The sequence below is a fragment of the Carex rostrata genome, chromosome 20 (assembly GCF_964058835.1).
Source record: "Carex rostrata chromosome 20, lpCarRost1.2, whole genome shotgun sequence".
Lineage (NCBI taxonomy): Eukaryota > Viridiplantae > Streptophyta > Magnoliopsida > Poales > Cyperaceae > Carex > Carex rostrata.
The window spans coordinates 7053477-7069281 of NC_135937.1; the positions used below are offsets into that span (position 1 = coordinate 7053477).

Genomic DNA, 15805 nt, shown 5'->3' on the forward strand with positions numbered 1-15805 from the left:
TTAATTTTTTTTATTGTTTTATGTTCATACAAAATTGTGAGAAAATTAAATTTGTGATTGCTTTACTCATCAATTATACAATTCAATTTTGTGTAGTTTTTATTTTTATTTTTTTATCAGTGACTGTAGATTACAACAATATGGTGCTTAGTGATGCTCAAATATAAAATATTGCAGCATGCATTCATACTTTTTGAAACTATCTAGTTAATGTGTGAGAATAAAATATGTTGACTGTTTCTATTTTTTAGATTCAAATTTTGAAGATGTAAAATGTTATAATTAAGGTGCTATTGATATTCGTTAGATTATATATAACAAACAATGGTATGCATGTCACTTTTTTGGATATATAATTATTAAAAGTAGTTCATTTGTGTTTGTTAAAGTAATATAATTGTGTAACAAAGCATTTTTCATATTATATCGTAAAAATGGTCGGTACAGAATGCAGCTTAGATAAACAAATAATTTTATAAATTTTGTTATGCATATTTTTGTTTTTTAAGGTTTTGGAATTTACAAATTTTGTTGATTATTATCTGGTAAAATAATAGTTTGTAAATAATAAAATGTATGAGTATCCCCTAAGATACATGACGGTGTAGAACACTTACAGAGTTTACAGCAGGGCCAAATTCAGTGCGGTATTTATTTGAAATACACAAGGTTTGCTTTAAAATCCGTGCTAGATTAAAATGGACAGCTCAAATCTCATTCTACACAGATCTGAATTTGCAGTATATTTCATGAAATTCTGCCAATATTAATAAGGAAGAATTTTGTATATACCACTAAAAAAACTATGAAATTACTTATTTCTCTCTCCAAATTTTATGCATATTTATTGTTGTAACATTATGCAAAATATAATTTTGAATATTAATAACAGAAAGTATTATATGAAATGTTATGAGATATAATATATAGGAATTAGAATATTATAAAAATAATAGTTCGAGAATTTGAAACATTCAGAGTTTCATGAAATTTAAAATGACAAATTTAAGAGATTTTTAAGTGCACCAATCTTTCAATTGGAATAGATATGTATTATGCATAATAAATAATGGAAAATTAATAGTTGATAATATTTATAATGTTATTTTTAAGTTTTTGGACTGATTTATAAAACTTGACAAGTTTAAGGTCAAATTATGAAGATGCAAACTTTAAATAAATAAAAAAAAAAAGAGTGACCAAATGGCACAAGGCCACGAGGCCTATGCTGGGTGAAACACCCACCTACTTAATTACTCTTTAATTAAGAGTATTCCTTCTCTCTCCCGTAGAGAGCAAAAGAACAAGAAAGAGAAATAAAAACGTAACTGAGGGTCCACTTCTCTTATTCTTATTTGAATTAAGATTTTTGGTGATAAATTTCTTGAGCTTGATTGAGCATGATATATGCTGCTATTGAACTAAGCAAGAAAGAAAGTGATTAATTGCAACAAGAGAATCCATATTGGTATTCATCTTTTATCTCGTTCTTTTCTTAATCTGATTTAAAGATTTGGAATTGTTAAACAACTTGAGTGAGTAGCTATAATTTATGTAGTGATTGAAATAGAAATAAAACTTGTTTAATATTTGAAAGTATATTTGTTAAATCCTCATGAAATGAATAGGTTTCCATGTCAGTGGGATTGAGTTGCAAAATGATTGAACCTTGATCCTTGAACTCCGTTAGGAAAGGATTTAATGATTAGGATATAAAAATGACTTGTATATTATGGGAAACTCTTCAATTTGAGCTTGAGTCAGTTAGACTCGTCTAGGGCTGTCAAAAAAGCTCGGAGCTCGTGGATCGCTCGTGACTCGCCTCTAACTCGCTCGCTAACAGCTCGCTCGATAGTGGACCGAGCTGTTAACGAGCCAGCTCGGCTCAGGCTCGGGCTCAATTAAACAAGCTGAGCTAGAGGCCAGCTCAGACCGGGCCAGCTCGGCTCGGCCCATTAAGGCCCATATAATTTTAGGTCTAAGTCTCATTTTGAAATAGCGGCAAATTTGAGTCCCGACTCCTCTTCACTCCCGATCCCGTCCTGACTCCTCTTCACTCCCCGACTCGTCCTCTACTCCTCTTCACTCTCCTAGGTTTAATCCTAACTCGGCGACTCCCGACTCGGCGACTCCCGCGGTCGCACTGCCTCGCGTTGTCGCGCAGTCCTGCCGCCTCGTGCTGTCAAGCAGTCCCGCCGCCTCGCACAGTAACTCCGCCCGCCGTTCCACCTCGACTGTGCGACTGTGCGACTCGGCGACTCCTCTCCACTAGACAACAAACTGTGCGACTCGGCGACTCCTCGCACAGTCGCTCCGCCCGCCGTTCCGCCTCATATCTGACAAGTAAGGGTTAAAGGTTTTTTCTGATTTTTTTCTTATGATAAATAACAGATGCTTGATGGATTTTTTTCTGATTTTTTTCTCTGATAAATAACGGTTTTGTGCTTACTGGTACGTTGTACCAGTATCTGTTTCGTACCAGTTCTATTTTATAATGGTTCTGTACCAGAATCTGTTTAAAGGTAATGGTGCTATTTGTGGTGTTATATATTGTGTTTGTTCTTGTTTTAATGGTTCTGTACCAGTACCAGTTCTATTTGCTGATTTTGTTTGAGGAATCAACTTCTATTTAAATGCAGCCGCCAGCTGATCAGTGAAGATTGTTTGAGGAACCAACTTCTATTTAAAGAAGTCCATTATGATTTAAAATAAAATAAAAATAATAGGTCTAAACATTTTATCAACTCTCACTATTAAAAAAATCATGAATTCTCGTTTACTTGAAAAGTTGTTTTTCCAAAATTCTCATAAACAAAATTATAAATGATATAATCCTTTGTGTAACCTGGAACGATATTTTGTCAATTAAGTCCATATGTAGACATACTGCACTGAATAATATTCATGGATATTAACAAAAAAGAGTACAATCCTTTTCTTGTATTTTTATTGACATCACAGGCATTTATCTTGATTCTTTATTAACAGTATTGTATGATGGTTAGAAAGCTAAATTCTAGTATACATATCTTGAACAGTACAAAGACACAACAGAGGCTTCATTAAACGGGATACATACAATCCTAAAGTTTTGTGAGCAATCTGGTACCGTTAGGCGGGTCGTTTATACCGGCTCGGTGGTTGCAACCTTGCCGTGGAAGGAAGACTTCACCGGCTACAAGGACTTCATTGCTGAATCAAATTGGACTACAATTGATCTCCCTTACTCCCATTATACCGACCACTTGAAAGTATGTTTTTTTTCATTTGGTATATACATGATAGTTTTTTAAATTAAATTATTTTTTGCTAGACCAAAAGGCACTATAGGAAATTTCCTTTTATCTGGTATGCTAATTTACCTTGCATCTCTTACTATTTTGAATTTTGAATTGATTTTATTTTGTCTTTGGGTTAGTTTAATAAATGCAGAGTTAGACCTTGTTTCTTTATTTCTCTTCTCGGTTAGAAATTTTTTCACTTTTTATTGCAAATATTCTTCTTATTATTTGCATCTATAATTTTCAGCTAGCTTTGACTAATATTTGTGAGCTTCGATTAATAGGCACAAATGTCAAATACATCATCTGATGGTGCTACTGCAGCCGGCAGTAATCCAGTGATACCGGAAAGTGCAAATAGCACAGCTAGTGGATTTAGTTATTGGCTGTTGGCATGCCGCATGAATTTAGTTGTGTTAATTTATGTTATTTGGTGTGGATTCATATAAATTTATGTTATTTTGTATGAATTTATGCTCCATTTCAATATATTTTTTTCCTGTGAAAATGGTGTATGTATCAGTAACAATATTAGTATATTACTTCTGGCCCGATGGTGTATGTTTATATTTTGATAAATTTCTGAAATTTGAATGATACCTGTTTCATATGGACATATTTAACTGCTTGTCCATTTATAAATCATCAGAAATAACTTTTGTATATCAGCAGAGCAGCCCAATAAAGCAGCAGAACAGCCCAATAAAGCCCAGTGAGCCAGCTCGCCAGCTCGCGAGCTCGCTCGAGCTGGCTTGTCACAAGCTGAGCCAAAACTTTTGGCTCGGGACCCCTATGTCCAGCTCGCTCGGGCCAGGCTCGGGCCAGAATAAACAAGCTGAGCCAAGGCCCAGCTCGGCCCGAGCCAGCTCGTTTACAGCCCTAGACTCGTCCGTACACAAAAAGGAAAAATACAAAGGTTGTTGCTTTGGACTAAATTAAATGTTGAATTGAACATAGATGTTGGAATTTTGAACCCTGATTATGTAAGGTTGTAAACTCTTTGACTGGTGGACAATTTATTGAAACCAAAAATTAGATTTAATTATAGAAGGATTTAAATAATGAAGAATTTATTAGTATAATGCTGTTAACACTAAAAGTAAATAACTGATGCACATATATTGATTACTAGTAATAATAATGATGTAAGTTATAATAAAGAAAATGTTATTATGCTACAGGCATTGTTACTGTGGAGTGAAACTTGACGGAACTGTCTGAAACAATCGATGTGTAATGATTGATCGCTCTAATTGCCCTACGATATTAGGTGCGAGGTTATTGGATTAGTCTGAGATTCATAACTAGGAATTAAATCGTAACTCGCTATGCATTTTGAATATTTAATTGACTGCATTGATTGAACTGTTGCATCATATGCATAGCCCAATACAATTGAAACTGAATTACAGGTAAGTCTGTTGACTGTCATGTTGATATTGTTTATCGATTGATTGTTCTTAGTGAAAATGATTGATTGAAACCATAGTGACTGAATTGATTGAATATTGAATACTGTAATCCTTGAACCTCCATATAGTGGAGAAAAAAGGATTAATATATCGTAAAGTCTAGCTAGCTACTAGACTTTACTCCAGGACCCTTATGCGTATATGGTAAATGGACCCAACTGAATCCAGTACCGGTTGGATAGGGGATACTGAATAAATGTAAATTGCGACTGTGAGATTAATGAACTGTGGTAACTGTCTTATCACTGATTTTCTTTCCGATAATGACAGTATTGTGATATTGATTTCATATTGTTTCCGTTAATCAGGTGTCAGGATAATTAGAACGGTATAAACTCTGACACGACAGATACATGTTATAGTATCTATCAGTGTTACCAGACTAGAAATTGTAAAGTTAAGAAACCAAACGTTACCGGACTTAGTGGTTATAAAGATTAGGTCCCAAACGTTACCTGACTTTATGGTTTAAAAGATTTTGACCCAAACCATTTATTCTGTTAAGATTCATAGAGTTCTGATTTATTTATATAATTTTTGTTGTTCAATTGGATACTGTTATTGAGCATTTGCACTCGTCATTATAGAACTGAACTGATAATTTCTCGTGCGGTGATTTCATTCTGAATATGGATTTCCTTCGAATCCAATAATCTGAGTGGCAATCAGCACTGAGAAATAATTTATTATTTCTCACTCGTTTCCCCTTGTGGGTTACAGGTTTATTATACGAAGATAAAGAGCGCTTCTGGGTAATTGACAGCAAGGTCACCTAAAGGTATGGGATTTGAGTTTATTATATCTGACAGGGTGCAGAGAATATATCTCTAGCATCATCCACTATAAAATGTCAGATAATTATTGTAAATAAATTGGGATGTGGCAAAAATAATGGATGCTATTGGCAATGCATAAAAAGATCCATGCCTTATGTTACGTATATTGTTATGGTAAACAGACGCGGTAATAATCGTCGCACCTCCGGATCAGGGGTGTGACAATTGTTTAACTTCTGATAACTCAAATTATATCCAATATAATTTAACCAAATATGCACGAAACTCAAATCAATTGTGTTTGAAATTTTGAAAGCTGCAATAAATTAAGAATTAATTAATAGAGGATCAAATATATTGTATTGGAGATAATAGTGGGTGCGAATTATAGGAGTTGATTAGCATTGTAACGGTGGTAGGTAGAAGATGCTTAGTGAAATTGTTTAGAATTAATCACAGTCAAGCCTATAAATAGGCGTTATGTCATTGTATTTTTTTTTTTTTATAGAAACCGGTAAGTGTATTTCATTGAACAATAAAGAGTTACATTGTGTTGCTAAAACAAATAGAAATTAAGAATCTATAACTATTGACTGAATATTAAAAAATTTCAGAATTAAAGATCAATACAAATTCTCTCTTTTATTAAATCATTTATAAATTAAAATTGAATTCATTCTCCTGTACGCTCTCTCTTCATCTTTCTATAATATTTTTCAAGAAACCATACTCTCAATTCTCCACGGGGAAGCGAATCCAAAGATTCATCAGGGGTACTCGGCGACTCTTATGATTTCAAAATTTTAATTATGATATTGAATTTTATTTTTTTAAATACTTATATAGTTCAATCCTTTTTATAAAATGCAAATGTTTATTTATAGTCTAGCGTAGGGATGTAAACGAATCAGATATTATTCGATTTTGTCCGGATCCAAATCCGAAAAATTATCTAAATTATCCGATCCGTATCCGTATCCATATCCGAAAAATTATAACAGATGAGGATATGGTAAGACATTTAACTATCCGTATCCGACCGTTTATATTTTTAAACCATAACAATGTGTTATATGTTCTTAAATTGATTTATTAAATTGCATATTATACCCAATAATATATTAAATTGCATATAGATATATATTTTAATAAACAATGTAACACTATGGCATAATTAGTGACTAATATTTTAATAATATAATAGATATTTTATAACCAACAAGCTAATTATGAAAAATATTCGATCTGTATCCGTATCTATATCCAAAAAATTATAACGGATACGGATATGGTAAGACCACTATCCGATCCGCATCCGACCGTTTACATCTCTAGTTTAGCGGTTAGAGCTCTATTTTGTGAGTGTTGAGGCTTGAGTTCAAATCTCACTTATACATATTGTGCATTTTAAATTTCAGTCGTCCTATCAAGATTTTCTGGTTCCCGATTTTTTTATTTTTACCCAAAAATATTATTATTTTAATTAAAATATCTAGCTTTTCGCCGGAATTTTAAAAATACCCAACCCGTGGATTTTTTCCACGGGTTGAAATTTGAATTCCCACCGTGGAAAAATTCCACGGGCCAGACCCTTTTTTTTTTTTTTTTTTTTTAACAGAAATTTGTATTTATTTTTTATTTTTTGTATTGAAATATTAGAAATATTGGATATATTTCTTTGAAAATAGATGGAATACAATATAATTTGATTTATTAGAAAGACTGCAACAAATAACCCGGATCAATATTTTTCAGATCAGATTTTTCGCGGCTGTAAGAAAAATTAATATATTTCTTTATGTGTTATTGGAAAAAAATAAAAATGCTTAGATTCCGAGTTATTGATCCCGGTTCAAAAGTCACTTCTATGTAATCTAGAAAATATTATGATCTTTCTAGTACATTTAATTTATTAAAAGTTATATCTATTTTGAAAAAAAAAACAAAAACTTTAATTTATTTAATTATTATTATTCAAAAGTTATATCCACGGGCTAGACCATTTTTTTTTTTTTTAAACATAAATTTGTATTTATTTTTTATTTTTTGTATTGAAATATTAGAAATATTGGATATATTTCTTTGAAAATAGATGGAATACAATATAATTTGATTTATTAGAAAGACTGCAACAAATAACCCGGATCAATATTTTTCAGATCGGATTTTTCGCGGCTGTAAGAAAAATTAATATATTTCTTTATGTGTTATTGGAAAAAAATAAAAATGCTTAGATTCCGAGTTATTGATCTCGGTTCAAAAGTCACTTCTATGTAATCTAGAAAATATTATGATCTTTCTAGTACATTTAATTTATTAAAAGTTATATCTATTTTGAAAAAAAAACAAAAACTTTAATTTATTTAATGATTATTATTCAAAAATAATTCTCAAAATAGATAAAACTTTTAATAAATTAAATGTACTAGAAAGATCATAATATTTTCTAAATTACATAGAAGTGACTTTTGAACCGGGATCAATAACTCGGAATCTAAGCATTTTTATTTTTTTCCAATAACACATAAAGAAATATATTAATTTTTCTTACAGCCGCGAAAAATCTGATCTGAAAAATATTGATCCGGGTTATTTGTTGCAGTCTTTCTAATAAATCAAATTATATTGTATTTCATCTATTTTCAAAGAAATATATCCAATATTTCTAATATTTCAATACAAAAAATAAAAAATAAATACAAATTTCTGTTTTAAAAAAAAAAAAAAAAAAAAATTGGGTCTGGCCCGTGGAAAAATTCCACGGGTTGGGTATTTTTAAAATTCCGGCAAAAAGTTGAGTATTTTAATTAAAATAATAATATTTTTGGGTAAAAATAAAAAAATCGGTTCTGGTTCTGTCCTAGCTCTCTCCCCTCTAGATCTCAAGAGTATAATAATAATACAAGCGACCTAATCATGTGCCCAAATATTTTATATAATAATAATATAATTAATCTCAGTTTTAATTAATTAAGTAAATATATAAATTATTATAATTTAGGATGGTAGATATGATAATTATACAATTTGAAGGGCAATACGTAGTTTCATAGTTTTTAAAGGGCTATATGTGAAATTCTGCATTATAAAAACAAGTTACTAACAGGACATCTCCAGTTCTCCGACTTCTTTTTGAGTTCGCTTTCCCTCTCCTCCGTCCCCGTCTCTCCAGGCTCCACACTCACCTCATCAATCAATGGCGAAGAGCGTCTTAACGAACCAGCAGCACGTGCCTGCGGAGGTGACTCACGTGATAGAGCAGCTTGAGCGGCATTGCCTGGCGCCGGACGGTTCTCTCCTCTCCAAATCCGCCTATGACGATCTCCAACAGGTACTCTTCCATTTCTCTTTCTTTACTTCCATATAGATCAGATAGTATACCGCAATAGATTTAGAGCATGTATCTCTATTATGCTGATTTGGGGCGAACTGGTAGGAGTGACGCTCTTTGGGAGGCAGATCCAGCCATTCAGGAGATTTTTCTATCTCTTGTGGTTGGATATAGTGTAATTTGAAGTTAGATGTGACTAATCCAGGAGGTTTTTTATAATCGCTTGCTCATATCATATTTGAGTTCATTAAATTGTTTTGTGTATCCTAAATCATCAGCATATACTTGACAATTTATAATGGAGAGAAAAAATTAGGCAATATTTCCTTGAAATGTATCGGCATCCTCAAACTATAAATTGACTGTTCTTTCTCATTATATATTTGCATAGGCCAAGGAGGAGATGTTAAAGGAGAGAAGAAACTACTTGGAGGCCATGGTGATTTCTCTTTTATCTTTCATTTTTCTATGGTGATGCAAAACCCAGATGAAGAAGCCAACTGTGAACCCTATAAACCCTATATTTTAATATCTGAAAGCCAAAAATCTTAAATATAAAACAAAGCACTTAAACACCGACCCAGTATGTCACTTTATCCGTATATCTTAATTAATGTATTGAATTAGGATTTTGTCATGATTTTGACTATGTCAAGTGGCTCAATTGTTATATTGTAGGCAGTATATTGTGAAGCAATAGCAATGGGGGAAGAATACCAACAAGCTGCATCGGCTTCAGCAGGAATTGGTAGTGGATTTAGTTCTTTAAAAGACATAACGGGTTTATACCCACATCTCAAGTTGAATTGCTCCCCTCAGGTTCTCCCTCTCTCGCTTTCCCTCTCTTGTTGTAATCATAAAGCTTATGAGGCTACTCTTTTTTCTCCCCAAGATATTCAATAAAGTCACAAAAAATTATTGCCTGGAAAAAAGTCTAAGTTAATCCCAAATTTGGTTCCAGTGAAAAATGGACCCTCATTTTATGGCACTTAACTTTACATGAATCTCGTTACAACCTAATTTACTTGAATTCACGCTCACGTGTGCAATCAGGAATCCCAATTTAACCCCCTTTATTTTTGCTCAATATACCCTGGCTTGCTAAAGTAAGAACCCGGTGACAGTGAGCAAAATAGAATACTGGTTCTATTGTACAAAGTACTTGCAATTTCAGTGAGAAGTAGTCAAATAGAAAAAGGCAAGTACTGATGCGAACAGTTCAAAAAAGCAAGCTAAATAGCGGTCAAACTAATATTTTATGGTTGTTATTATGGTGATGCACACATTTGAAGCAGTACTTCAATTAAATTAACTGCATTACTTTGTTTGTTAGGTGGGACAGGAAATTCTCATCTGGTGGTTCATTGTACATATATATTTTGGATAGGAATTGAGTGTAAAATAAAAAAAGAGAGAAATTCCAAAATCATGAACTAAAGCATCTTACCATACATGTATTCCAATAAAATAAAGAAAATTTGCAATGCAAGATATAAAAACATCTCTCTGTGACACTATTGATGAGGACTCTATGGTTTGATTATTTAACCGGTCTATTAATAGAAATAAATTGTTTATTCCGAGATATGTGCTCTTATACAAAAAATTTAAGTGCAAAACTGAACCTGCCTACCTTCTCTCTCTCTCTCTCTCTAGGTGTATGAATCTCTAGAGCACCACCTAGCTGTTGCCGAGGCAGCCCAGAGGCTGAGGCTCCCTCTCCTCTCAAAAACTGGTGAAATTCAAACTCAGGAGGAAGATTCTGAGAAACTAAGTTCGAGGAGTTCCTTCGACAGTACAACACCTACTAGCATCTCTCCTGGCTCTACCACAAATTTGTATTCCAACACTACCCTTAGTGTCACTAGTGCCTCTGGTTCTATATCAGCCATAAATAATTATAACAATGTGGGATCTGATGTGGCGGCGGATCCTCCTATTGGTGGTGTCGCTGATCGGTTTTTAGGGATCACACCAGCTTATCTTTATCAAACTCAGCAAGAAGAACCTATCCTGAGTGTGGTACGCACATTTATCTCAGTAAATAACTGCAATGAGTTGTGCCTAATTCATTCTGTTGAAATTCTAGAATTGTTCTTTTGAGATCATCTTTGTAAAATTCAGAATGCAATAGAGTTTACGGCACATCTATAGTAATCATCAAACTTAAATTTGAGTTTTTTCATTGGTACACATGGATCTATATCATGCGTATAAATTAATCCTGTTTGTAGGATATGCCAGACTATCAGAGGCCTCTTGTCAGAGAGATTGAAGCACGCCTTGAGACCAAATGTGACATGCTAGCTGAAATTTTTGCATCTGAAGAAATTGGTGAATTTTATTATTATACATCTTGGACTACAACTCTATGTTTAGCATATATCATACTAAAAGTCGGCACTAGTTTACTCAATGATGCAATTTTTGTAATCTTTTGCAAATAGATTCCTCTTCAATAAGCCATATTTCAAGTACAAGACTGTCTGAGAGGTAACAGAGTAAAATTCAGAAGTTGTATGTGCAAATCATATATGTTTGATAGTGAAATCTCCTAAATATTTTCTTACTTATTTTAGGGTTAAAATGATAATTGAGGAGATAGAGAAAGAGGAGGCTGATTTACTTGAAGACCTTTCTTCCATGGATAGAAAATTTAGTGAACACTACAATGTAAGTTTAATATAAGTAACTTAATTTTGTGTTTAACTAATGGAGTTTGTCCAAGGATTTTGGTATAATTAAGACCAATACCAAAGCAACAATTGTGAAATTAATATATCTAGAAATGTAATCTTGAAATTTTGTCCTCATACTCTAACCATTCTTCTTTTCTTTTTTACCTTATTTTGAACAAGGTCCTCGAACAAATACTTTCAGTGCTTATAAAGTTTGTGAAGGAACTAAAACTTCAACATCAGCATGAATATGTAAGATTTTAGTCAGTCAGTTATTTTTATTTTGCAAGTTTTTTTTTCAATTATTTGAAATATTTGATTTGTTGAAAATTGCTGTTTTGAAATTTGGAAACAGGATGAATTGAAAAAAACCTGGCTTTGCAAGAGGTGTCAGACCATGAATGCCAAATTACGGTCTCTTTCTACTTCTTTGCTCGACTTACTACTTAAGGTCATGTTTGATTATGGAGTAAGAGGTAGACTAAAACCCTTACTTCACACTTAAGCCGCCAAACGAGTAAAATAGGAGTTAGATAGAGTAAGAGATGAGCTAATCCGGAGTAAGTTGCACCACCTCTCCGGATGGATTAACTTACTCTATACTCACTCTGCCTGTAGGGGGGCCCACTGCCATAGGCAGAGATTCATTTCCTAACATCTTACTCTTCTAGCTGGATTAATTTAAGCCATGAATTACAATTACCAAACGAGGTGTAAAATATGAGGAGTAAGATGGAGTAAGCAATTTAATCATCCGTAAATTTACTCCAAAATCAAACATGACCTAAATATTTGGCCAATCAGTTTGTAACAGCTGTATTTCCTTAGCACCAGCTGTTTTTGCAATCCTTTGTTCTAATTACAGCTCTTGGTTCTTAAATTTACAGTGTTTTGGAGCATCTTCTTTTACGTGACACTTACACCAAGGACTCGGTACCAGCACTTCATCGGATTCGGTACAATTTTCATTGCTTTATTTTGAGCTTGTACTAAAATGGCAAGTGGCGTTATCAGCTAGACAGCTAATATGTAAGTTGTCAATTAATACAGAAAGTTCCTTCTCGAAGCAACAGAGGAAGCATCAATTTCATACAACAAAGCAGTATGTTTCTACAATTGTTTATTGTTGTTGCACAATTGATCATTTAAATCATTAATGGGTATTGAAAATACTTTTACTCAGGTTACAAAGAATGATAATATGTACAACTCGTGTTTGTATAAATCTTTCATCTTAGGTTACCCGATTAAGGGAGTATCAAGGGGTGGATCCCCATTTTGACAGTATTGCGAGGCAGTATCATGACATTGTCAAGGTCAGTTCATTTATTAGTTTTGTTCGGCTTGTTAGCAGTAATATTCTTTTCCAAAATTGTAATTTTCTATTAATTTTTACAAAGAAAAGATCAATTACCGGAGTATTAGAGGGTTTGTTATTGTCTTTGTTTTTGAAGATAATGCAGAAAAAAATATTTACTTTCAAACAACCTCAATTCAGGTAGCAATATTTTTTTCTGTATAATTTGACTAATTTGGTAGATTTTCTTCACTGATATTGCATTAACAAAATGCAGAAATTGGAGGGAATGCGATGGACAATAGACCAAGTCGAAATAGACCTAAAGCAGCGTTCTGTTGATCACCAGAGCTAGCTAATTACTTCTTTAAAAATCAATGTAGCTTCTCTTTTGCTACAAAAATCTGATGTGATATTATGTATTGGTTTGTACAGAGTAAATTACTATTAATATTGTTTTTTTTTTTACTGTTATTGACTTATTGCTTGAATTTTGGTTCTTGCAAGTATCTTTTAGTGTGTATTGATTTCAAGTGTGTGCAAGCATTTTAGATTTTTTTTTAAATAGAATTCATTTTAAATCTTTCAACAGAACAAGTACGCTTTGTGGATTTTTTAGAAAAATAGCCTCCACCGATTTTAAGGATCTAGAATCGGTGGAGCAAGAAAATCAAAACCTACACCGATTCTAGAAATCGGTGGAGTCATTTTTCTAAAAACTACACAAGTTATTTAGTGTTTTCCACCGATCCCTAGGATCAATGTAAGTTTTGATTTTTTTGCTCCACCGATCCCTAGGATCGGTAGAGGCTATTTTTCTAAAATTTTAACATAGCATGTTGGTTATGGTGAAAGATTTAAAATAATTTCTATTTAAAAAAAATCAGCATTTTATGTAGGATTTAATTTTTTATCTTTTTAGAAATTAAAAATTAAAATCTGTGATCAAACATTTTTCGCTCAAAGGGATTGATCACTTTTCTTCACCATTTTGGTTCCACTAAAGACATGATGCTGGAACCGTACCATTTTGCTAAAAAAATGAACTTTTATTTAGTACAAAAAAAAAAGGATTTGAGTTTGCAAAAAAACAAATAATTTTACTTTTATTTTAGAATAGCAAGTAATTAAGCAGATAAAAATTACACCACCGATCAATTTACTATCCCACATGCATAAAAAAAAGCCTCTAACTCTTTATCTAAAGTCATTCCAGCTAACTCCAGTTCCTTCTTTAATAACTGTGCGCACTTCCCGTATCGGCCTGAAGATGCGTAACCCATTATCAAATCCCTGTAAATTTCATAGCCAGGGCTACACCCTGCCTCTTTCAACCTCATAAAGTACCTCATAGCTCTCTCCAAATCATTTAATGCAACACATAACCGAATCACAACCCGGTACGCTGGTAGGTCAAGAAGACAATTTTGCCCCTCTTATCTCCCAAATAAGTGCCATGCCTTCCCTATACCTCTGGTTACAATACCTACTGTGCATCACAGTGGTATACATTATAATACTAGGGCCTTCGGTACCTCTCTTCCGGTACCACTGAAAAAGCCGCTCCACAGTTTCAAACATTCCTAACTTGGTACAAACTTTCATTACTGAGGTGCAATCCCCGGAAGACAAATTAAAATCTTCTCTCTCCCCGAGCTCATGGATCAAAGCTGTCGCAAGTTTATATCTATCGGGTGTGTGAACTGCTGCAAGAACCAGTTTTACAAAAACTGAAAGATCAAGTGTTCTGTTTTTATCCATTGCTAATAACAAAACTCTCCTTGCCAGATGCAGTTTTCTGGCCTTTATGAATCCCTTGACCAAGGATTCTAGAACAGGTCGAGTTGCGTTGAGGATCCACTTTTCCAATTCATGTTCGATTTTCAATTTATCAAACCGTGCCAGTACCTCAACTGTAGATGCGAGAACTCGGTCATCTGGAAACAATGTAGGTCCAGGTTTTGATCCCTTTGTCCTATTATAGGCTCAATTAAGGATTTGAAGCACTCGATCAGGGTGACCCATGTGACCCAATTCACGAATAGTCATAGAAAGAGATCCCTTGCGCATAAATGGGGCCCACTGATTGAGCACCAGTGACACATCAGATTGAATATCAAGGGCCTCAATTTCTCTTGCAATGCCTATAAGAACTTGAGGGTTTTTGCACACCTGGTCAGTGAAGGAATTGCGTGGAAAGAGAAAAGTTGTTGAGACAGATCGAATGTGGCGCTTTGGTGTTGGAGTTCTGACTATGGAATGGATCTTATGAGGCAATGAAAGAGGTAGAGCTCTCTCTTTTCTCAGTTTTGTGTCTGTCTTTGGAGGTAAAGGTCTCTCAAAAAGAGATGATATTGCATCAAGCTCATCTTGAGTCCAATCTGAATCCAAATGGGTTTTCCCAGTAATTTTATCTGAATTATCAGATAATTGGACATGGCACACAGTGCATCTGAAATCAGAGACATTCCCAAATCGAATTGGACAAATCCAATTTGGAATTAGTCTACCTCGTCGGTTCCAGCTCCTTTGCATGCCAATTGGAGCAAAGGTGAAGGATGTAGGAGAGAGACCCATACAAGGAGAGGCTTGTACAACTAAGGGGAGCATGTGTATACTTACAGTTGAAGAATTGGTTGTTTTTCTTCTCTGGGGCAAAGTATCGAACACTTGGTGTTCAGAGGTTTAAGTGGAATAGAGGAGACGAGAGAATAGTAGGAAGAGGCAAGAGGGTTTAAGGACCCTGCAATTCTCAATCCACTCAGTCATTTCTCCTTATGCACGAATCTCAAAAACAGATAATTTAGATGTACGAATCTCACAATTGATGAATGGTGGTTATTAGGCTACAGAAATTGAGTCTGATAATGCCACACAAGGCTTAATTAAGCGCATTATTTTGGAAAAAATTTCTAGCCCAATTAATAAATGGACCACAAACAGCCCATGGCAGCTATAGATGGTTTAACA

General features: G+C 33.7%; 1 protein-coding gene, 1 long non-coding RNA gene and 1 pseudogene across 3 annotated transcripts; 2 read left to right on the forward strand and 1 right to left on the reverse strand.

Annotated features, from left to right (window-relative positions):
- Positions 1-2028: 2028 nt before the first annotated feature.
- LOC144572891 (uncharacterized) lies at positions 2029-3875 on the forward strand. Its single transcript, XR_013517822.1, has 3 exons — positions 2029-2343; positions 3039-3251; positions 3566-3875. It is a non-coding gene; the product is annotated as an uncharacterized LOC144572891 (long non-coding RNA).
- A 4770-nt stretch (positions 3876-8645) lies between these two features.
- On the forward strand, positions 8646-13314 carry AUG4 (HAUS augmin-like complex subunit). Of its 2 annotated transcripts, XM_078321812.1 has the most exons (13): positions 8646-8860; positions 9252-9299; positions 9539-9679; positions 10517-10882; positions 11095-11194; positions 11308-11353; positions 11440-11533; positions 11719-11790; positions 11894-11952; positions 12426-12494; positions 12589-12640; positions 12777-12854; positions 13113-13314. In XM_078321812.1, exons 1-13 carry the CDS (start codon positions 8726-8728, stop codon positions 13188-13190), a joined length of 1338 nt encoding a protein of 445 aa, XP_078177938.1. In that variant the 5' UTR covers positions 8646-8725; the 3' UTR covers positions 13191-13314. The 2 variants fall into 2 exon arrangements, with proteins under 2 accessions (XP_078177938.1, XP_078177939.1); XM_078321813.1 differs by lacking the exon at positions 9252-9299.
- Positions 13315-13914: 600 nt separating this feature from the next.
- Positions 13915-15570, reverse strand: LOC144572667 (pentatricopeptide repeat-containing protein At2g01860 pseudogene; annotated as a pseudogene).
- Positions 15571-15805: the final 235 nt, after the last annotated feature.

Bases quoted from the DNA above. Each gene is read 5' to 3' on its own strand.
- AUG4 (XM_078321812.1), top strand. From the start codon at position 8,726: ATGGCGAAGAGCGTCTTAACGAACCAGCAGCACGTGCCTGCGGAGGTG. The intron at 9,680-10,516 runs GTTCTCCCTCTC...CTCTCTCTCTAG, and splicing joins AGTTGAATTGCTCCCCTCAG to GTGTATGAATCTCTAGAGCA. The intron at 11,953-12,425 runs GTCTCTTTCTAC...TTAAATTTACAG, and splicing joins ACCATGAATGCCAAATTACG to TGTTTTGGAGCATCTTCTTT.